The sequence below is a fragment of the Haplochromis burtoni genome, unplaced genomic scaffold (assembly GCF_018398535.1).
Source record: "Haplochromis burtoni strain Fernald_Lab_line unplaced genomic scaffold, NCSU_Asbu1 Contig_425, whole genome shotgun sequence".
Lineage (NCBI taxonomy): Eukaryota > Metazoa > Chordata > Actinopteri > Cichliformes > Cichlidae > Haplochromis > Haplochromis burtoni.
This window is the reverse complement of record NW_024582786.1, coordinates 471,033-494,991: the sequence shown is the minus strand read 5'-3', so window position 1 is coordinate 494,991 and position 23,959 is coordinate 471,033. Positions and strand designations below refer to the sequence as shown.

The following is a 23,959-nucleotide window of genomic DNA, read 5'->3' as shown; positions in this document are numbered from 1 at the left end:
ACTCAAAACTCTTTTGGCAAGTTTCAGTAATCGAATCATATTTTGTCTTGTTTGTCGTGACTCGGCCATTTATTTTTAGAGCTAAAAGCTTTTGTTGCTAGGAGACTGTGTGTCTTAGAGGCTGAGTGAGGGAGGGAGGGAGGGAGGGACAGTATGAAAGAGAAAAGAAATGAAGAAAGGAAGCGATGGCTGCGGCGTTGAGGGGGAGAAAGGCGGAATCTGTGAAAGGCGAACGACAAAACGAACGAGCTATGAGTCAGCAGGGACATCTGCAACACATGCAGTGGGCACGGTTGCTATTTCTGTGTTCTTTGTCTGTGTGCTCTGTGCACCCACGCATGAACCCACTTACCTCTCGCCACTAACCTGTGTTGTGTATCTGTGTACTTTGCGAGATATTAGCTCGCCCACTTTGATTCAATCCCCTCCTCCCCGCTGTGCGTTGTGTGTGTCACTGGGCATCTGTGCATGTACTACATGTGCACATGTGTGTTTTTCATCGGTGATTGTGTCACAACGCCTAACCTGTCCCCAGTGACAAGAGCCTTATTGTCCGCTGTATGAATCATATGCTTGTACCCCATTAGTAATCTGCCTTCAAATGGCTGTTAGCGACTATCACAGCCAGCTCGTCTGTCTTTTGGCTCTCTCTCCGAGCACCATTGGAGATCAGATAGCAGCATGTTGTTTATTAGTCACCGGGAGCGCGCCTGTTTTTCAGGATATTTTTTACTCTTCCTTACGATTGCTTAAGTTTTTTAGCTGCCAACTTTAAAAAAAGAAAATACTTATAGTTGTAGCCAGCATATTTGCAGATTTGGAGAGTGAAAGTCACGTCAGAAAACTTGCACTCCTTTAGTTTCTGTCACATGTATAAACAAAGTTGCAGTGTTGGTTACTCGTATTCAACAGGACCAAAGTTTCTCAAGCCCCCTTTTTTCTTTTTGTAACTCCAAAATCTGTGTGAGATAAGTGAAGGCAAAAAGCTCAATTATATAACTGTTGTACCACCTACCTATTGCTGAAACATTATGTTAAGAGGGGCAGCCAATCAAAAGAAAGGTTGCTAAAACGAAGGTGGTATAGCTAGTATGGCTCACAGTCAATGAACTGAGAGGCTGCAGCGAGGCCCGACTGTAAGATAAAGATTATTTTGAACCGTGAATCATGCAGAGCTACTCTGACCGTCCATGAATAAAAAAAATATGTTGCAATACAAATTTAGATGACTAATGCGCTTGGTTAGGTCAGTCAGTTTGAATTCATAAAATGTCTCCATCACTGTGATGTGATGACTCAGGCTTATGGATTGAGCCCCTTGATGCAGGAACATTTATGAAATATCATTAATTTGATGGGAGAGAGATGGGGGGCGTGATGAGTGATAGCATGTATTACTTTTGGTTTAGTAGACGAAGCAGTGCTGTGAAGTTTTCTTGCAAGATTTGGAGTGTGCTGAACAACAAAATGTTCTTAAATTTGAACATTACTCAACTGGTGTGTCTCCGTTACTTAGCCAGATGTTGATGCACAAGGAGCTTGCACCAGTGTGGCAGCATGCCGGTGTTTGCAGAATTTGAAGTCCTGTGATGATATTATGAATAGTTTTTCATGCTCTAAAGGATCTGCTTCCATGGTTGAGTGGTATGTGTATATGACTTCTTGTTATGTGGCTGCGCTGTGTATTGTAAACATCAGCCAAGTGCCTTTTTGTGGCTTTCTTTCTCTCTGTATGACTGATGTCTCCATAGGTCTTAGTTTACGCACTGTCTTTTGTTGTGGTTAGATGTTGCCAGTTTTGGTCGGTTATGCATTACTGATACGGTCTGCTTCTGCAGCTGATACTTACACCGCCATTTCCCTGACTTATGTATTCATGGTGAGGCCCAGCTCCACTTTGCACACCTGATAGTGGACTTTGGTTTCCAACTGGGTTAGTTTTTCCATGACTCACTTTGACTCCATTTACACCTGCTAATAAAATGTGATCTGTTAGAGAAAACATGTGTTAATTTCAAAGTGGATTGTAAACACAAGCACCGCTGTGGTCTGAATTTGAATGTATCGCAGCACTGCGAACAGTATCAGCACGGGCAGTTGTATGCGAAAGCAAATCACACGGTGTGTTGAGGATGTGCTACCTGTTTGTGTGTGGTTAGGGATGATGTGACCCACTGTAGAGTTTGTCATCCACTCAAGCTTCACAAAACACCTTCACACATGATTTGTTTCCGTCATTTGTTGCACTTTTAACTGGTTCACAGTGAAGGACTCAAATAGATACAAACACCTCTGTAGCAAAAATGACCTTTTGACAGAAACACTGTAAAAAGCCCCTTTCTGCTCCGATTTAAAAAAGTACATTTTTTGATAAACTGACGTCTGCTGTTTTGTTTATTTCAAAGAAAAGAGCAAGTGTGCACAGATCCAGGCTAATTATTTTGGGTGCCAGACCCAAAACATAATATGTCTGCATGCTGTTTGGCTCGGTTCGTAAAACATTCATACAAAGGCAACATTCTGATCTCTCTCTTCTAGAGAAGGCCAAACCTACAGCCTTGGGCCTGTTTTAGACTTCTGCAGGCAGACTTTGTAGGGGCTACGACGTAACCTACGCAAGTGGCCGATGTCATTGCTGGCATTTGTGCTGGTGCATTATGTATTAATTACCTTGTGGTCCTGGTGTTTTATGTGCAATGCCAGCTGACAGAAACTAATAAAATGCTCTGACTTCTTTCCCTCATGGGTCTCTACTCTTTTCAATCTACTTCTTTGTAGATTCCCTCATGTTCATTACGCAATCGCCTTCCAGGAATTTGCTGACATTCGTTAGTCTTTATTTTGATTCTATGGTTCTCATTCATTACATAAAGACAATGATTGTTATTTTCTCACTGATAGGTGAGGTGCACATCAGGTTACAGCGTAGGGCTTCAGATGAGTTTGCAGTTATTATGTAGCTACAGCATGAAGGACATAATGTTTGGACTTTTAGGAGTGTGAGCTCTTGTGTTGTAACTCATGAATGCAGTTTCCTGCAGCTATGAATGAAGCACTGTTAAAGAGCCACAGGTCTGAGCCATCATCAGATTTACAGCCATTTTCCTCAGACAGTGCTGTGACACTGAGTTTCTTTGATTTATTCTCAACATGGCTTCATTTTGGCCCATGCAGCCGAAGGGCCAGTGAGCTCATTCAATGGCAAGGCGTCATCCACAACTTACAAAAATCCCTATGATACTACACTTTGCAACAATAACTAAACCTCTAATAGTGTAACAACAGTCTTAAAGAAAACCTATTCATAACTGATCCCCATCCCAGTAAACAGTCAGTGCAGACAACAAGCGAAGCGCAATGAAAAAGTCCTAATTGATTTGAATCAACATCTGGACCCCAGGTCCACATACTGGAGTTTAGTTACCAGGTGTGCACCTTTTTATTGATTCTCACAGCTTATGCCCCTCTTTTCTCTTTTAATGTCATCTTATCTGGTTTTCATCTGGTATTTCGCCTATTTTGTGTGGTTGTTTTTTGTGTTATTGGCTGCTTTTATGGAGCTGCCCCAGAGCGCTTTCCTCTCACATGTTGACAGGGCCATAAAGGATAAAAAGAAATAAGTATTTCCCAGTTTACTGCGCCAATTTGTTGGTTGCATACTCTTATACATCGCATGGCTTTCTGCATAGCATGGTTATGCAATGGCACTTACCTTTCAGCATGAGTGTCTTGCAGTTTAATCAAACTTGGTTCAACGGGCCACGTCACACAGCGTTGCAGTCCAGCAGCCTTGAGCATATCGTTGTTAACAGTTCGCTGTCGTTGCTGTATAGATATGACAGACTTTGTAGAGTGTGGGAAACTGATTGTAACCTTGGTATTTAGGATAGTGTGTTTCTTTACAGTTACATAAACACACACACACACACACTCACAAAATTTAACATTGTTATATTGTGCCCATATGTTTCCCACCCTCAGCTTTCTCAGCCTGATTGCCAAGGCACATCTGGTCCTAATAAGGTGTGTGTGTGTTTGTGTGCGTGTGTGCGCGTGCCCCTTTGCTATGCAGCCTTTCAGCCTGGCCTTCTGTAGAAGTGGTGTTGAGTCTTTTACTGCCACCCACTGCTTTACAACACAAAGCCTATACTTTAAACTTTCGGGTAATAGTGCGTGTGCTCTGGTAAGATTGTGCTCTGATAGCAGTTATAAAAAACCACAGCTTATATTTTGTCTGTGCATATTTCAAGGCCTGTTAATCTGTTGTAACACTGCTGATTTTCCAGCTTTGATGCTGATAGCAGGGGAAGATTTGATATGACTGCAATCTGTGGGAACAGATTTAACCGAAAGTGCTCATCACCAGCTTTCGCTGAGGCACCAAAGCCTTGCAAGGAGATGTTTGGGGATTTCTTCAAGTTTTTTTTTTGCTCCCATCAATCTTGTGTCTTATATCCTTTCTCAAATATTCCCCTCCCCTAGCTTAGCACAGTTCCTTTGTCACCTGTTATGCTCATAGTTTAAAATCCTGAGGGGTATTAGCTTTAAACAAAAGCAGTTTACAGCTGTTGTGATGTTGACCCTGGCAACAAAATGGCCGCAGTCCAGTCCAGTCGACAATTAAAGGCTTCAGAGGGATCATAGTTAATGACATGCAGATCACCAATAACATGACTCAAACACAAGACTTTTCCTTGTCACGATCATCCATCTGAACGCCTCTCTCTTTCACCCCAGGGTTTGCCTTCCCAGAGTGGGCCTACAAGCCAGAGTCGAGCCCGGGCTCCAGGCAGATCCAGCTGTGGCACTTCATTCTGGAGCTGCTTCGGAAAGAGGAGTACCATGATGTCATCGCCTGGCAGGGAGACTACGGAGAGTTTGTCATCAAGGACCCAGACGAGGTGGCCCGCCTGTGGGGGGCGAGGAAGTGTAAACCGCAGATGAACTACGACAAGCTCAGCAGAGCACTCAGGTGGGACTAAAGAGTGGAGGGATGGTTTTAACACGGGTCTAACAGGCGTCAGCTTCTCAAACACGGTTCACTTTATATTTTGAAACACACGTTCAGCAAGACTTTAACCATTCAAACAAGACTACAACTCGCATTTATGAACAATATTTTCCACACATGAGATGAGTCTGGATTGTGCTTTAATGGTTCCCTCAGTTTATTTTATTTTTATTTTTTACTCCTTTACTCTCTTAGAGGTAAATACATTTTGCATTACACCCTGCAGTCATTCTCAGGGATGAAACTTGCTGATACTACCAACATGAATTACTGCGTGTTTGTAGTGGCTCCCCTTTTGTGCCTCAAGGGTTTAAGGTTCAACTTCAGACAGGAACTTTTGTCCTCGATGCTTCTAATTTTCACTCATTATCTGGTCACCCAATACTTGACTCCGGATGATCGCAGGTCCCTGAAGTCTTTTAAAATAAATGTGATACATAGTTGGTTTAAAAAAATCCCTTAAAATTTGTGTTTTTGCTCTAAATTCAGTTTGAAATGTGTTATTTTCATTGCACATGGAGAATTTTTGCCACACGATGCCACTTATTTCACACTCTCACACTTGGATCAGAAACAGTCCCGCTCACCAACAGGCTGCACCCAATCATGGTTAACCTTGTTCACATATAGTCAGTGAATACTTAACATAGTTGTTTATAAGCAGAAAAGATAAAAGTATATTTAAACACTTGGTATTAAAACAGCTTTGTTGTAGTTTGACCCTTTTGGTGATGGCTGCCTGTGTGTGTGTATGTATGTGTATATATATGTGTGTGTATATACACACACACACACACACACACACACACACACACACACACACACACACACACACACACACACACACACACACACACACACACACAGGGATAATTGGCAATAGACTTAAAATGGTTTGTTTGTTTTTTAAAAGAAGTGCAGAAGTCTTTGGCTGGCAAACACTCAAACAGAGACACCTGAACCTGATGATGAAGAAGACGTTCGCCAACCAGTCTGCTCATTAGTTTACGGAAATGAAAGATACAATTATCCTCAAGCCATTTGCTGTTAAAATGGCAACTCCTGATGATTAAAAGTGTTCCTGGAAATGATGAACAACATACTTTATTTTATCTGAAGTGACCTTTTTCCCCATTTGGAAAGTGTTTAGTTTTGTCCTTCATTTAATTAAAAGTGTTACTTAAAAGGTCTGAAAGTGTGAAATTAAAAAGTTAACCTTTGCTGTGCTTGCTAGTTGGCGCCAGGTTGGTTACATTGGCTTATTATTTTAGTAAATCATAAGCACAGTTACCTGTTGTTTCTAAGATGTTATCAGTCCAGTTCAGATCTGCACTACTTTAATGAGCTTTAGACTGTGTCGGAGTAAGCTGCAACACATTAGGTTAATGATGGTTTCTGTTTACTTTAAATCTTTCTTTTTTTTTCCCCCCCCCTCTAAATTATTCAGTTGGTCACCACTAACATCCCAAGTAACCAACCTGTAGCTAAGCTTAAAGTAAGCTTAGGTAGAAGCCTTCATCACCAAAGCCGAGCCGAGTTTTATCCATTCCACATCAGGACTGGAGAGCTAGGATGGCTCGTATTTGTTGATCTATTAACACCAATGAAAAAGAGCCAGCTTTTCCCAGCTAGCTGATACTAATGCTAAGCCATATACAGTGGAACCCCGACTTACAAATGCCCCATTTAACAAAAAATTCAAGTTACGAAGGCACTTGACGGCAATATTTCTGCCCGTGTTACAGCAAAATGCCCGTGTAACGAAATCCGCTGGCTCTGATTGGCTGAGCCCAGAATGCCTACAATGCCCACAATGCCTTCCGAATCATGTGACAACCCCCTTGGCTTTCGTACTTGTGCTTTGTTTTATTAGCCTATAACCTATCGTTCACTCAAAATGGGTGCTTCGACTTTGGAAAATTTTGTTTTTATAAAATCTATCCACAACGCAGGAGGGTAGACAGTTTCATAAATGTTAAGTTACAGCAGCTTGAATCGTGTTGTTTTGAACCTCGGGTGAACAAACTCAGTAAAGTGTGCTGGATTGATTTTTCAAATGGATCCTCTTTGAGGGTAGTAAAGTACATCAAACCACAGGGTTAGGATAACGGTCCATTCACACACAACAGAATTGGACTATGATTTATTTTTAAATTATACTGAGTCTCTTTTTTTGTTTTCTGTTCATTTGAACTTGCAGGTGTTGAAAACAAACTCGAATGATATTTGAAAAATTGGAGCTGAAGAATAGCTTTCATCATAGTTTACCATGAACTGTGCTCTATTTTACAGTGAGAGACAGCAGACAGACTCTGAACTATGGGGGGGAAAGCTTTTTTTCTTCATAATTCTTTTCAGATTTCTGTTTATTGTTCAGTAATAATTCATCATAAAGACATTTAGCTACATTTCTTACTTAGTTTGAGCTCTTTTTTTTTATTTTTCTGCCTTTTTCGTAACTTTGATGTAGATTTTGTTTGATTTTCAACAGTTTGCGAGGTGGAAGAAAAGGAAAAAAAAACAACTGGTGTGTAGTCGTGATTTGTGCATCTGCGCGGCATGCTGAAACTCCAGGGTGTCAGCCGATTTAGAAACATACACCTTCACCCTCTGCAGAGCACATGTGGGATGCTGCAAATTTTTATTTAGCTTCCAGTCTGTTCTTGTGAACACACACGCATCCAGTCACTGGTGTCGCCTCCTGTGTTGTAGGTTGGTGTGGGATATAGTTTGCTATGGTGATGACTAGTTATGCTGCCTCGTCACCACACATACACACACGCGCGCGCTCCTACAAACACACACAAACACTTAACACCTTGTTATATGTCAGCCCTCCTCCAGCCCATCTGTGTTGTTTGTTGCTTAAACTTTATTTTTTCCAACATAACTTCATATGCCTGCATATTTAAAGCGATGCTTTCCAAGCTTGAATTCAGATATCAACACCAGTTTGTTGATCAGAAAGGAACAATGATGATTTTCAAATTAGAATCAAGTATTTATTTTGCAGCATTGGTTGGCTGTTAGTATACCCAACAATAAAGATAACCAGTGCAACACAAGTTGGTGTTTCTGACTCATTTTAACTTCCGTTTGAGGTTGTATGGGTAGGGTGGCTAGCGCTTACACACATCCGCCACAATCCCCTAATCTTTTTTATTTTTATTTTTGTTGACTACTTTTTTGTCGAATGCATTAAGCGAGACAAACAACAAGCACAGCATCGATTCTTTCGAGCTCCGGCGCAGCTAATTGCACCTACGCCGGATAATGCTTGCATTTCAGAAGAAGCAATCGTCTGCATGTTGCTCAATAGTGTCCGAAACAAAAGCTTCATAAAGCTGCGCAGAGCGTATCAGTACAGGAAGTCGCACCCAGGAACGGCAGAGAGTCCGGTCAGTTTTCAAAATAAAAGACTTAGAGCAGACAAAATGTTGCGCTTCTGAAATGTCCACATTTCCACCTTCTGATAGTTCTTGTTATTGCACTGTCCTGAAGAGTTTGTAACCCCAACTCGAAGACAAGATCCTCTCTAAAGATTCAATGATGAGGCCATTGAGCCAGGCATTAGGGAAGACATAATGAGAGAGGCTGGGACTAACTAGTTGGCTACCACTGAGCTTGGAAATTAAGAGAGATTCAACCACTTGCAGCCAAATACACAACAAATCCATCACTAAGAAGTCATTGTATATCATAAAGGCTCGGCTTTTAATCCCCACTGTAGGAGCATTTCAAGCTTAACATGTTTAAAAGACAATCAGTACTAGCAGTTTTTGGTGAAAGTGTGGTTTCACCAAAGTCAAGTCACCAAACTGTATATTCTTTTTTTATTTACTCATAAAACTTTTCTGTTTACCAAATGGCCCAAAATAACAGAACGCACTAACAACTGCTAAGTAAAGCAGCAGACTCATTGCCTTAACTCTGTGCAGGCCAATGGTGCCCATGTGAGCTGTTACCCCCTGCAAAGACCTATTTTGAGCATAGAGGAAAAACCATCTGAAGTGACAACACATCAGGAAATATTTGGCAGCATTGTCTTTTAAGTTCAGTCTGAAACCACTGGGTGATAAACTGGGAGCCCCTTTGATGTCCTCTGTGAACTGAAACTTATTAAACTTGTTGCTAATACACAAAAACAGACCAAATGTGAGTGTGGGCATTACAGGGCTCTTATCCCCACGAAGGAACTAAGCCACAGAGAATTAACAGTATATTAACAGTCAGTTTGATATCTCAGCAGTTACTTTCTCCCTGCTCTCAGTGTTTCACATCAAGGAGCAGCTGGAGCCAGGCTCTGCTGTGAATGCCTTTTCTGTGGTTTTCTAAACCTTTTTAACAACGAGCTGTTAATTAATTCTGACGTCGTCAGAAGAAAGTCCTCTTCATCTTTGATTGATGCTTCTCGCCGCCTTTTGAAGCAAACATGCGCCGGTACACACATGAACGTTTCTTCATACGGTGCGTGTTATCGAGCGTATGTGTTTTTGGGCTCCTTCATATCTGCATGTGCGTTCGCTGCACAGAAGTCGCGTCTGTACGGTCCAAAGTCCTTTCTAGTTTGTTTGAAGGAAGTTCAAAGACCACGAGGCCTCGAGAGAACCGGGGCCCCACGATGTGAGACTGGCTGCCCCATGTTGACTCGGTGCTGTTTGAGATTGTGTATGCGTGTTTCTTTCACACATATGTGCCTGCCCTTTTCCCCGATTTGTTCAAAGTGCCTTCCATTTATCATGTCAGCGAACATTATGTCCACCAGCTTTCACAGCACGCACAGCCCTGATATTATTAAGACCCACACACAGATCCTGCCATTCAATGCTGTGTGTGTGTGTGTGTGTGTGTGTGTGTATATACTGATTTGTTATGAGTTTTTCCACCTCTTTTGTTTGCACTGGGTTTTGCCTGCACGCTCCTGTTAATTTTTCACCTCTACATAGTTCTCAAGTGTGGAAGCAAATAGCAGTACATGCCATTTGATTTTGATTTGACTTCATATTTCAAATCAGCTACTTTACAGAAGGAGGAAGGAAATTAAAAAAAACTTTAATGTGAGGCTGTAGGCTTGCAAAAAAGATTTAGGCGTCCACCAAAATCTTTGTTTTTCTTAACGCAAGGTTTAATTTACAGAGGTTTAATACGTAATTTGATTTATTAAATGGCCAACGAGTAGAAGAAAGGTAATACTAATTCATTGCCTAGTCGCGCCCTGAGAGGCGTGTGCACCCAAAGCACTAACTAAAGTATTTCTTCTTAACACCTTTTATTGTTAAGTTACTGTGATGCATAAAGGACAGTAAAGCTGTGTGGAAATGAGCCGTCGTTTGGCAGCTCCGTCAAAGTAAACTGACAGAAAAAGCTTCTTTCAGCTGCTCCCTAATTCACATGATTTCTCTATAGATTTTTATCCTTACACAAACCCAACGGGATTTAGGAAACCTAAAATGATGTGTCACACATTAATTTAGATTTTTAAAGATGTCCTGATACATAAAACCTGAGCGTTGAAAGGTGGTGTCCCTTGTTTTTCACCTTTTTCTGTTTTCCCTCTAGTTTGCTGTGCATGTCGGTAGTTTTTGTTGTTGGCTTGCCTGTTTTCTGCCTGCGTCGTATGTTTGAGCCTTTGTGCCTGTTGTATATCTGCCTGTAGTGCTGTGTGTGTGTGTGTCTGCGTTACATCTGCGTGGGCGTGCGTAGCAGTCGGCTGTCAGAAGAGGCCCTCCACTCATTGAGTCGCTGAGGGGCTGGGTGAGCTCCTGTTTCACTCACGGTTGTTCTCACTTGTTCCAGACTCCTCTGACTAATGCTCACACAGGAGCAGCTTCATTATTACCACTAATATTACATCCATGATTATTGGCTTTCTGTCACTTGCAGCGTGACTCATTGATTGGAGGAATATTTCACTTTGCAGTTACATCACTGCACAGTTAATATAAACGTATTGCGGCTGTTTCAACTGCACGTGTTTGGCTCTTGGGTTATGTATGCATGTTATTTGTCCACAAATAAACTATTGATCTTTCTACGTGAGGGTTATATATGGATCAATGGCCGCATTAGAGGCAGGCACACAAGCAAAATACTCGTAGTGTTTTATATTCAGCCACCTCCGACGCCGGAGAGCAGCTCAATACAATTTATTAACACTAAGAGGCTTATTTTTAGCTCTGTATTCACAGAAATCCATATTTCTCTCTTAATATGTAACCACTGAGCTCATCTGCACATGATGCCGCCGATAATGATGAACAGCTTCTTAGATTTCTCACATTGAAGTGACCGGTCACAGCTGAATGAGAGACACTGATGCCCAAGTTTTTTGTAAAGAAATATGAATGTAGTTTGTTCCCGAGGCTATCGGTGAGTCACAGGGAGCCATTTTATCGTCTTTCAGAGCTCGCTATTCACTCCTCTGCATCGCTGTGTGTATTGACGATGACTAATACAGCCTTACTAATGGAGCCGCCTGGGTAAGACGGAGTCTGAACGGCTGTCTCACTTCCTTAAGTAATCCCAGAGAGAGCTGGAATTTAACTGCGAACAGCTTGTTTAATTGTCTGCTGTACACTGAGCAGTGTAAAGCTACGACGCAGGGAGCGCTCTGAACAGCCACACTTTGGGCTTATTGTTTGTCGGTTTGATTTAATATGGCCAAAAACACCGATTCTGTAACATTAAGCATGAAAATCAACATTAAACATGAAAGTCTTGGTAAGTTGAAAGCCTGTTTGTGACCCTGAGGTTGAATGCAGCTGCTGTTCGTGTTTTATGTTCCTGTAGTTTTTTTCTCTCCTTATTTTAAGAGCTGAAAATCTTGTAATGACTCTAAACATCTTTCCGCTCATTTTACACCACTATGCACAACTTCTAGAAGACAGCTGAGCTTTGATTTGGTTTTAATATCCACAAAGGGGCTGCAGACTTAGTGTTTCTGATATACAGGCAAACATGTTGGCTAACGAGTGAGTTATCACTGGTGTCTTATCGTTCTGTGGCAGCTCAGCGCTGTGCTTATCCGTGCTTTCACACTCCTTTAAATGCGAGACTACAACAAAAGCGGCCACTATCAAAGTTTTACTACATGTTACTTAAGATGTGTTAGCGTGCTGGGACATAACATTGTTTTTGTCATTCTCTCTTCAGATACTACTACAACAAGAGGATCCTACACAAGACCAAAGGGAAGAGATTCACCTACAAGTTCAACTTCAACAAGCTAGTGCTGGTCAATTACCCCTTCATCGACATGGGCTCTGGTACGTTCACATCACATCACTTTTAATTCAACCACAGGGTTGTTCCTGGCTCAGCAGGTCCACATGTAAGGAGTCTGTTACCGGGCTTAACTGAAGTGATGTTATATTTTTCCCATCTGATAAGAAAAAAAGCATTTTACGTTTTGAGTAAAGCGAGCTTTGGGAAAACGTTTTTATTTTGGTGGAAAGCCAAAACGTCTTTCATTAGCACCACAAAAAAGTGATTTTCAGTCAAGGTGGGGGCTGTGGGAGGTTGGAGACACTTTACGAGGTGAACTTTAGTCTTAAAACACACGCTAGTCTGGGAATAAATCCCTACCTGATGGCCTCTTTCCCCACCAGCTCCACCTCCTTTTTTCCCCTCGTTTTCTTTTTTCTTTTCTTTTCCTTTCCTTTTTTTGGGATTTCTACTTAAAGTTAAAAATTCTCATCATGTTTTGATAATTTAAGCTGACAATCCTGTTAAATAATTAATTAAATTACCATAATCGATCAGATTAATTATTACTATGTTATTATCCTAGCTGTGCATCCCCACATGTGCTCTTTTCTTGTACACATGCTTTCTCAGCTGCTGCAGCAGGAATTTCCAATAATTGAACTTTACTTGATGGCAGGAGGAGAAATTCTTAAGTTTTGCAGGAGCAGTTGGGCATTAACGTGTTTTTGACGTGGCAAAAGAAACTGCAGCTCCCGGGGAGGCGGTGTTTGCTCCCACCGAGCCTCCGCTCTGACAGGTTTACAGCAATCAGCGACTAGCTGAGTTCATCACTGTGTTGTAGAGCTTGCGAATGTGGTGCTGAGACCTGCTACAATTCCTGCATCCGGCACATTTTCGAGCTCACAGGCTGCCCCAGCACCCCTTCTAACACTTCACTGACACCACCTCGTGTTGCAGTCTCTGCACCTTGTTTATGTAGTAGGATGTTATCCTTACCTGTTGGTTAATTTGGCGACAACCTTGAGGGTTCAGCAGGGATCATGTCGGTGAATATCTGCTCTTCTCGTAGACTCATGGATGCTCAGCTCATCTCGTCTGAGCTTGGTTAGCTCACGTAGTTATCTGTATTTTATCTCGATTTATACTCCGGGCCCTTAAGCAGGATTTTGGGTGCTCAGAATACTGAAAACAGAGATAATTTCCATTTATTTAGTGACATATAAAGATAAAGGGCTCAAGCTGAACATGGGGCATGTTTAAGAGTGTTATTAAAAATAGTTTTCAAGTGTCTGTGATTTAAATAAACGTGGCTTGTTGGCTCACCTTCTGACAGCTACTGCGAAATATGACTTGCATAGTTTTTTGTTGTTGTTTTTTTTAATATAAAACAGTTTTTAGGTGTCGTTTTTTCTCTTATTTCTCAGTAAAGATACCAGCAACGTGTTTGCCATGAACAGAAGATTATATTCTACTGCAAATCTAAATCTTTTTCTTTTCATTGCCCTGACTTTGGTTTGAAATCGGAGAAAGAATGCTTTTAAAGCCAACAAAGCCCAAAAGAGTGTATATAACAGACATTCAAATATTATTGTCTGAGAAAGTTTCCAGTCTGTGCGGTGGGGGGCCTCACTAATTTACTCGCCAAAGACAAATATTGTAGGTAAAGACTCGAACGTACTAATCCACCCTGCCTTGGTTACAGATGACATTCACTGAATTTAATTTAATTTTTTTTTTCTTTTAGTCTGAGCTGGATGCCATCCTAGTGAAACGTACAGCGTGTAAAATTTGTGCGCGCACGCCTGAGTGTGCCACGTCCCAGCTTCGCCCCGGTCTCGAAGCCGACTCTCGTTCTGGTCCCGGCCACCCAGTGTAAACACAGCCCATATGGAGCGTTAGATCCTGGGTGACATAAGTGCAGCACGAAACTTTAATTATAGCCTCCGTGTGATGTGGCCCACACACTGACATGTTGTGATATGATGGTTTCATGCGACGGTTGCACGCACGCCCACGTCAATCTGGATCGATTGGTGAGCACAGACGCGGCGAACATACATGCACGCATGCAGTTTTTCTCTCTGCGCTCGTCATCGCTGACACACATGGCAGATGTGCTCAGAAACCTCACTCAGCAGCTTTGGGGGGGAAAAAAAAAACAGAAGAGCCCAACCCATGTTTGTGATGGCAGTAAGAGCAACTTTTCCAATATTTAATTCTGGCACGTGCTCGGATGCCAAGAATTTATTGCCGTGCCACAGTCTCCCTGGCGAGGAGAGGGAGAGGAGGAGGGGGAGCGAAGGAGAAGGGAACTTGTGGCTTAGTGTGTAACTCGCTGTTTTTTTGTGTGTGTGTGCGCCTGTGACCCTCTGGTTAAAATAAAACCTCCTGTCATTAGTGACTTTTCCCATTCTCTTCAGGTTCAGGGGGTAGTTTGTGGAAATTTTAGAAATGTAAAAATCTAAAATAAGTCAGCTCGATGTTTCAGCCAGTGTTTTACGAGCTAGACTGAGGTAACTTAGTTTTCCCAATCCTCCCTGGGCCTGTCTTCAGATAGTCCACAGTGCTTTCATATTACTCCTGTGCATCCATTCACCAGCTTCCAGTGAAATTCAGAGGTTTTTTAAATCACATTATTTACATGAAAGCTCAAACATGGCCTGTTTCTGTAGCACACCTGCTAAGATCTTATTCTGGCATTCGCTCTTATTTTTAATCCAGTTCACAGACGAAAGGATGCATATGTAAAACTTGGTGACATCTGTTTGATTTTTGCTTCCTCACAGGCCGAGGAGTCCCCCAGAGTGCTCCGCCCGTGCCGTCCGGAGGCACCCACTTCCGTTTTCCCCCCTCCACACCATCCGAGGTCCTCTCATCCACAGAGGAGCTGCGCAGCCCGGGAATGTTCAGCAGCGTGGGCCGCCGCATGGCCCGCGGCTCCGTGAGCGACTGCAGCGACGGCACCTCCACCAACTCTGAGCTGGAGGAGGCTGTGGGTGCAGAGGACAGGGTTGGGGGTCCTGAGAGAGCTTTCAGGAGTCTCCTTCCCCCCCGCATGCCTCATGAGTCTCTGTTCAGGGTCTACGGTGGAGCCCCAAATCCTGGGCTCCCCAGACCTGCTCCCAGAGTCCACCCAGAGCCTCTGTCCCCATTCCCCATCTCACCCCTACCCGGCTCTGGAGGTCTGCTGGCCCCAACTCTCTCCCCAGCCCTGTCTATGACCCCCACCCCTCACCTCTCTTACACCCCGTCCCCCTCCATGTCGTCCCCCATGTTGGGCTCCCACTTCTCCTTCAACCCGGAGGACATGAAGCACTACCTACAGGCTCATACCCAGTCCGTCTACAACTACCACCTCAGCCCCCGAGCATTCCTCCACTACCCCAATATCGTCATCCCACAGCCCCACCGCCCCACCCCTGAGAAACCGGCCGCTGCACATCACCTCCACGGCCCACCCATGCCACTCTCTCATTCCCTCAGTCAGCAGCCCGGAGGCGGAGAGGAAGGACACCAGCATCCATCGCCATTCAAGTTCAAGCTGCAGCCACCTCCGCTCGGACGCAAGCAGAGGGAAGCGGGAAGCTCAATGGCCGCTTCTTCCTCCTCCTCTTCCAGCCAGTCCTCCTCGTTTACAGGGTCCAGTCAGATGACCAATTCTCTGCTGAGCAGAGGGCCGCCTAATATCAAGGTGAGTCTCCAAGCACACGTGCATGAGCCAAAATTGAGTTTGCATCACATCTCGTAAGACTGAAGGTGCAACTTTGTGTCCAGAAATTTCAGCCCGGCAAATCCACAAAAGTTACAAATATCTCTGAAATATCCTCTTCAGCTGGGTCACATTACAGCTTTATGTCATTTAGCTCAAACTGTTTAATGTGTCACCAGAAATATATTTAAGAAATTCTTTCTCTCCAGGTGGAGCCCATTTCAGACATAGAGTCAGAAGAAGATGTGGAGGTGACCGACATCAGCGAGGACGATGAAAAGAATCATAACGATGAGGACAATGAAGGCGATATCTTCACACCGACAGCTGGCCACAACAATCACCATCAGCTAAACAACCATCACCAGGCTAACGGAAACAGCAGCAGCCCCTCTGCTCCTCTTCCTCAGAACAATAACCCCGACGATGACCCCGACGATGAGGTCTTCAAGACCCCCGCCACGCCTCCTATCGGTGGGGGTGGTGGCCTGGCCTTCCCTCTGATCAGCCTGAAGAGCGAGCCGGGGAGCCAAGCAGCTCCCATCAGCCCCGGAGGCACGCGCTGCATCCCGCTGAAACTTCGCTTCAAGCGCCGCTGGAGCAAAGACCAGAAGATGGAGGCGGACGGAGAGAGGGACGAGGCAGAGGACAAGAAAGTGCGGGCTGAAGGCGAGGAGGAGGCGGAGAGAAGAGGAAGCGAGGTGGAGAACGGAGGAGGACGAGGAGAGGGGGTTATTTTGGGGCTAATGCTGCCGCCGCCTCCCACCCAGCGCAGAGCGAGCTCGGAGCTGCAGAGGGCCACAGCGCAGCTGTCTCTGGAGAACTCCGGCTGCTGAGCTCCACGCGTGCACAGGATCTGACTTGGAGACAAGACCTCGGATAGTCTCGTCGGTCCTCGCCAGCAGTAGTAAACGTAGCAGGATTTGATTTGACGCAAGAGTTCGTTTGATGCTAAAATGGAGACAAACGCTTAAAGGTTTAATGCGCTTTGATTTAGCTCTTCAGCTTCTATGTGAACATGTGTGTGTATCATATGCAGGAATGTGTGTTTTTGTGCAATAATTCGAGGAGTCGTTGGTCTCTTTTTCTCGTACACTTCTTAAATTGCAGAACAAAATATTTTCCTTCATATGAAACACCAACATGTTCAAATAGAGAGAAAGATTTGGCGGCTTTGTTTCCGTTTTCGCATCGTCACGTCTTTTGGCGGTCAGTACTGTCAGCAGGTAGCTGCTCGGCATTATGATGTATGTAAAAGCTTGTGTTGCCTCTAATGTACAGTAAGGCGAGACGCCTCGCATCTCACCAGATGCGGTGGACGCCGTCTCTCCTGTGACTCGAACACTAAGAGATAACCAAACTTAGATTGTACATGGATTTTTGCCCACTTCTATTTCTTTTAACATTAGAGTTCTGCAGAGAGGGCGTCTGCTCTTTAATATCCATTTGCACACTGCCTCATCCATCCCTCCACACCCTCACAGTGCCAGTAAGGTCTGCCATGGTTCCCCCCACATCGCATCTGTGCCCAGATTACGTCTTTGATGGGATTAATGGGTCCTTCTTCTGGAACTCTGAGACAAAATACAAGGGTGCAAAGATCCAGGTTGTAAGAAAGTAGAATTCCCCTCTCTCCTTTGTACTCACCATAACAGACAGTTCCTGATTTTAAAAAAGGAAGAAGAAGAAAAAGACTTTTAACCGCCCTGATAGAGATTATAGAAGTGCCTCTCTGTCTGCACCCGTCACCTTGCAGTTCCTTACAGGACGGAGAGCTGCGAGCTAAAAAAGAGCCGACCTCGCTCCGAAGGATCTTACGGACTTGAGGTGATTAGAAAGAGCTCAGCAATCAGCGGGGACACCATGGGACTGAGGGGCCTCCTCGTCCTCGGCTCGTTCGCTGTACAGACAAGAGATGAACGAAGCTGAAAAGGAGAGGACGGTTTTCCTGACCCGTCGCACAAGATTGTTTGCAAATTAATTCGACGTTGTACAGCAAAAAGCATCCGGGTCTGGGAAGAGAGCGGCGGATATTTCTCTCCAATTTTCTCTTCGGTTGTTGCGGAAATGAGGAAGCATCCACTAGCAAGGCTGTAATTACACACACTCCCACAGAAACAAGTGTGTGTGTTTGTGGACCCAAAGCTGGTGCACTAACCTCGAGGATACAGAGGGTTTCTCTGCTTTTTATGTCCCTGCGTGACTTCGCACAATCACCGAGGGGTTTTTGGAGGTTTGATGGCGTCTGATTTAAAAACTCGTCTGCATTCCCCTGATTTGTTTTTAGGACTTCTGTCAAAGGACGTTTGTGCCTCTTGAGGACGTGGACAGTATTTTAGGGCATTTTTGCAGTGATCTGAGGGCTTTCTGTGTTTTGGATATAATCTGTTCACGTGATGTTTTGTTTTTGTATTTGAGAAGCAGCGATTCGTCTAACGGCGGGGTGGGTGGGCGAACAAGAACGGGAACCATGAAATGAATGTCGAGCATCAAGGTTAACTCAGGCAAACCTTCACTGAGATGTTGCTATAACAGCTCATTTTTATGTCGTTTTATTCAGAGTTTTAAACAGAAATGTGCCTGTTTTAAAGAACAACAGGTAGATTGTGCCTTTTTTTTTTTTCTCGAGTTTTATTGACCTACCCCCGGCTTAATGTTTTATCTCACACACTCACAGAGTACCACCATGCCTTCTGCTTTTGTAAAAGATACAGAATAAGTAAATCTACACATATATATTTTATTCAAATATATATTGAATTCAAATATTATATTTCAATATGGTCATTTGATACAAATCAGGAGAATCCTACTATTTTTAATGGTAAAGATGTGTGTGTATATACTCTAATGGGCATATTATTACCAGTATAATTCAGCCTTTGCCTTCTCACCCTTGCCTTCTCTTTGACCGTTGAGCTGCAGCGACAAAAGGCCACTGGTATCAGAGTTTTATATTTATATTGTTCAAAAAAACGGGGGGGGAAGCAGTTATTGTGTATTCAGGGGACGGAGGGTGTGACTTGGAGAAAGGAGTGAACTTTTAACCCGGTGGTTCTCGAACTTAAAAGTTCACACCTCACACGCTTTTTTGTTGTTGTTGTTTTTTCCCTTATCAAACTTTCAGGCATCAAATTTGTTCGTTTTAGTTCCACTTCATGTTCCACAGTTTGAGACCTGCTGATTTAACCTGACCCGGGTTAACTCATTATGACTCTGTTATCTGGTGTGTTTGTTTTAATGCCCGTGGAGTGGCAGCTGGGTGGAGTTTAACCACCGCAACACGGGGTCGGTCACAAGAAAGGCAAATTTAGGAGGGGTTGTCCTCCCTTTTGCTCGCTCTCCGCCTGCCTCAAACTTAAAAATCAGCTTAAAAGAGGTGAAGGTCGCAAAACAGGGAGCGGGGAACGGGCTCGTGTGTTCAGGGCGCTTTCTGATTGGACGGCACAGGTATTCAGCTTCATGTTGCCACACGAGGTCAGCAGGGCCACAGCTGTGATAGGACTGGACTTTGACTGAGGATTCGAAGCTTTGTGTGTCTGTGCTGATCTGAAGCCTACACACACACACACACACACACACACACACACACACACAGTACGATGGTTAGCGAGGCTTTACTGTGGCTACAATAAAGGGAAACATGACATCACACCTGACATCAGACGCCTCCGCAGTCTCTTGGCACTGCCATAGAAACTGCAGCCAATCACACGCAGCGAGGAAACTGCATCAGTAAACCTCAGGGCAGAGTGGAGAGAGAGAGAGAGGGACTTCCCATAATCTGACTCGCTCATTCTTGTCTGTGTGTGTGTGGTTTCTATGGTTAAGCCGTTTACACACACACAGAGCTTTTTAACCCAGTCTGCAGAGTCTTGGTGCAGGTTTTAGTCCTGTTTGTCCAACCAGCTCCAGTCTCAAATCCATGTCCTAAACCAGGGGTGCCCAATCCCGGTCCTTGAGAGCTACCGTCCTGCAGCTTTTAGATGCATCCTTGTTCCCACACACCTGAATCAAATGAATGGCTTGTTATCAGGCCTTTGCCAAACATGATGGCATGCTGAAGAGATCAAACCATTTGATTCAGGTGTGTGGGAACAAGGATGCATCTAAAAGCTGCAGGACGGTAGCTCTCGAGGACCGGGATTGGGCACCCCTGCCCTAAACCAATCATCAGCTGTCTCCATCAGGCACGTGGTACGTGTCCACAGGGGTGTTTTGGACACACTTTTGAAGTTGATGAGCAAAAATCCCACCAGCTCTGATGAAGGACCCTGACAGCGTAGAGTCTGCATATCTGCTCACATGCATACATTTACCTAAAGACAGAGCACCTCCGGCTTTCTCCCTTCATTGCGTACAGCCTAGCGGGATTGCCTGGAGCTTGATTTGCTCTCACAGGTGTCACATTGCACCGGGCACCCCTGATTTGTTTAAAGCAGCCTCATCCTGATGACACCACCTTTGGCACCAGAAACACCCGTGGCCTCATTTTCAGGGCTCTTCTCTCGAGCAGTGTTGCTCTCTTAAATCCCACTCCTCCTTAAATTTGATTGGTCAGAGAGAGGTCACAGTGATGGGAAAAACCTACACCGTAAACTCTGAGGGAACTTCAAGGACAGATGTAGCAGTTAACACGAGTCTGGTAGAGGAAAATAAAAACACCCGAACTGTTACACCTGTGCTGCCTTACCTGACAACAGAATAACAGTTTCCCACCAGCTTCACATTTTCACTCCTCAGCCTCATCAGTGCTGTTCTTACCATTTTTCTTCTGTATTATTTCAGACGTATTACTGTTACTCTTGTAATTATTATCTTATTAACATTAATAATTTTTTAAAATTGCATTGTATCCTCTCGCCACGACCCGGCCTCTTCTCCATTAATTCCTGGTTTTCTGTGAGTTTGCGCTCTTTCCGTAACTAGTCGGCTTCAGTGCAGTCTTTATTTTTTATTATTTTTCTTTTAATTACGCTGATTTTATAACCGTGTTACCGTGGACAGGAGCGGGGTCACATTAACCCCCCCACGTGCTCTACAGCGAGGGGGTCAGAAACAGTCATTTTCATTTTATGATGATATGTATATATATTTTCCCTTTTTTTTTTTTTGGAGGACTCCGTAAGAAAACAAAGAGCATTGTACTGTTTAACCATTTTATTATCTGCAACGTGTCCCCCTGTGTTTTCACTCGGGTCTCTGTCTCTCCTCTCATGTCCACCTCAGCGGTGAGCGCTCACTCCAGAGGACAGACGGAGACTTTTTTTTTTTTTATGTCATGGAGGATCCACATGTACTTCTGTTTCACTGCTATCTGTTCATCTTCATTTGTAATTAAATAATAATCAGGGTTCATTAAAAAAAGGTCAGTTTCTGTCTTTATTTCATGTTTCTGCCACTGAAAACACAATGGGGAGTTTGTTTACTGACTTTGATGTTAGCTGGAGTTTTGAATTCAGGAAAATTTTAAATTTACTGAAATTTTTTGTAGATATTTTGACTGTAGATGAGTAAAATATACCCAGATACCTGGTTTGTTGTACCATTATCTAATATTTTCAGTAAAAATACACATTTAGAGTGGTAGATGCTCATGTAAAGTATATCCAAAACCCTATTTTGGTAAGGGGCAGGCAATCCATGGAGTAGGCTTAGGAAGTAGGTGACCTGACGGTGCTTCCTTTTGTCAGAGGTGCTGCACTGTTGTCCAAATAAGCATCATTTTAAACTGTGAATCATGCAAAGCTACTGTAGTAGAGTGTAAATTTTTATGATTGCCGCCCCCTTTTTTAAGGTTGGGATAAAGCAGTGATTCTAAGGCATTTTATACTATATTGTTTAAAAAAAAAAAAACACTGCACAAGCACTTTGCAACAGTGGGAAGGAAGAACGCCCTTTTAACAGGAAGGAACCTTCAGCACAGCCAGGCTCAGGGAGGGTTGAGAAAACCGACATGCTGCAGTGGCACATAAACTCGTCTGGTGTTGTGCTTTGTAGCGTACAGTCGCTACAAAGATGGCTAGCACCTAGTCATCCACAATTTCATCATTAGATGGTAAGCCTCGTGCTCACTATCTGATGATAAAGTTTACATTGTGCAGATACAGAACTTATAACACCTCTCAGGGGCACATGTCTATGATTCAGTTCCTTATAAAGATCATTATGCTATTGAGATCTGGAGACTGGCTAGGACACTCCATGACCTTAATGTGCTTCTTCAGCCACTCCTTTGTTGCCTTGGTGGTATGCTTTGGGTCACAGTCATGCTGGAAGATCCAAACACAGCCCATCTTCAGTACTGAGGGAAGGAGGTTCTCGTTGAAGATTTTACAGTACATGGCCCCTAAATGCAGTGAAGTCGTTTTGTGCTCTTAACAAAAACATAAAGCCAAACCGTAATGCTTCCACCTCTGTGCTTGACTGTGGGGATGGTGTTCTTTGGGTCATACTCAGCACTTTCTCCCAAGCGTTATCAGAATCATTTAGGCCCGCGGTGGGGAACTCCAGGCCTCAAGGGCTGGAGTCCTGCAGATTTTAGATCTCACCCTGGGTCAACACACCTGAATCAAATGATTAGTTCATTACCTGGAATTTTAAGACATGCTGAGGAAGTAATTTAGCCTTTTAAATCAGCTCTGTTGGATCAAGAACACGTCTAAAACCTGCAGGACACCGGCCCTAATAATCCATTTAAAATGGTCCGAAAGGCTTCAGCATCCCAATTTAGTAGAGGCTTCACTTAGTTATTTCGCTGCTAATGGTCTAGTTAAAAAAATCAAACTGCGCAAATGTTACAGAGGTAGAAACTATTCAAAGAGAACAAGTCCTCCCCTTGTGTCAGCTGTAAGCATGTTTACTTCTGCTGTTTACCTGGATTGACTCACTTTTGTAACGAGCCTCAGGTGGCCATTAAAGGAACTGCAGTCAGGCGCTTCACGTGGGCTTTGTTTTTCATCCCTGGAGGTTTCTGCTGGGCTCAAACCTGGTCTGCAAATGTTTCTCTGCTGTTCTGAACAGATGTTAAACTTGAACATGTAGCGGCTGGAATAACAGAAAATGTCTGATTCGTCTTCACAGTCAGGTCTTTTAACATTTTCTAGATAATTAATGAACAGATAACGAATATAATCATTAGCGACATCCTGATTGGCTGTTAAAAGAGGAGAATTTGAAGCCGCTTGCCAGCTTTTACTCACTTGCTGACGTGTGCCAAACTATTACTGAGTCAGATCGTTTTGTTTTCAGCAACCTGCAGCCTCTGAACGCTTCGTGACTCAACTGATGTCAACAGCAAGTTAAGTGCTTTGTACTCGTCTAAGTCTCTGCACATTTTATGAAAGAAAGCCATCCATGGATAAACATTCCCACTTCTTTTCGCTGTAGGCCTGCAACACTGATTAAAACCAGTGTTTTTGTGAGTTCAGGTGTAGAAAGGTCTTTAAAACAAAGACAAGATGTTAAATTAGGATTCTGGTGAAACCAGGGCGTTAGTGCAATGACAGGAATGAGTCAAACATCCTGTTTATTGCTTTTCATTTATGTTTTTTTCCATTAAATTTCAGTATGAGTGCAGCAGCAGTGCACATGGCCAGCATTAGTCATGACTGCCCTGAGAGTTTTAATAATTATGATGCTAATCGTGTCCCAAATGACACCTCGGTGATCCGCCCACCTCATGTTTTCACTCCTGCCGACATGGAAGTTCTAATTACTCACCCGACTGGCAAATCTCTCTCATAGCCCGGTGTGGGCTTATCTTTCTGCTGTGCCTTCTCGTGATTTGAATCAGAGTAACGTTTGTGCCACCTCACAAATTTTGGGTGCACTTTGCTCTGCGGCAGCAGTGTGGGTTCAAGTAAAAGGTCAGAATTCACTTTCTTACTTTCAGATCACTTTCAGGCTTTAGTTCTTGAGATTCAAACAGAAAGATGTTGATAACAGCGCAGTTTTTGAATACAATGCCAAAGCTAAGGCTGAATATTTCTTTGTCCAGTGCAAAGTTAGAAAATAATATTATTCGAGTCCCT

The 23,959-nt window shown here is 43.6% G+C and overlaps 1 protein-coding gene across 1 annotated transcript; it reads left to right on the top strand.

Annotated features, from left to right (window-relative positions):
- The first annotated feature begins 165 nt into the window (after nt 1–165).
- Nucleotides 166–18,549, top strand: LOC102290991 (ETS domain-containing transcription factor ERF). The gene is made up of 4 exons (XM_014341056.2): nt 166–4,972; nt 12,164–12,276; nt 15,004–15,908; nt 16,136–18,549. The coding sequence occupies exons 1-4, from the start codon at nt 4,941–4,943 to the stop codon at nt 16,760–16,762; spliced, it is 1,677 nt and encodes a 558-aa protein (XP_014196542.1). The 5' UTR covers nt 166–4,940; the 3' UTR covers nt 16,763–18,549.
- The last annotated feature ends 5,410 nt before the right edge of the window (nt 18,550–23,959 follow it).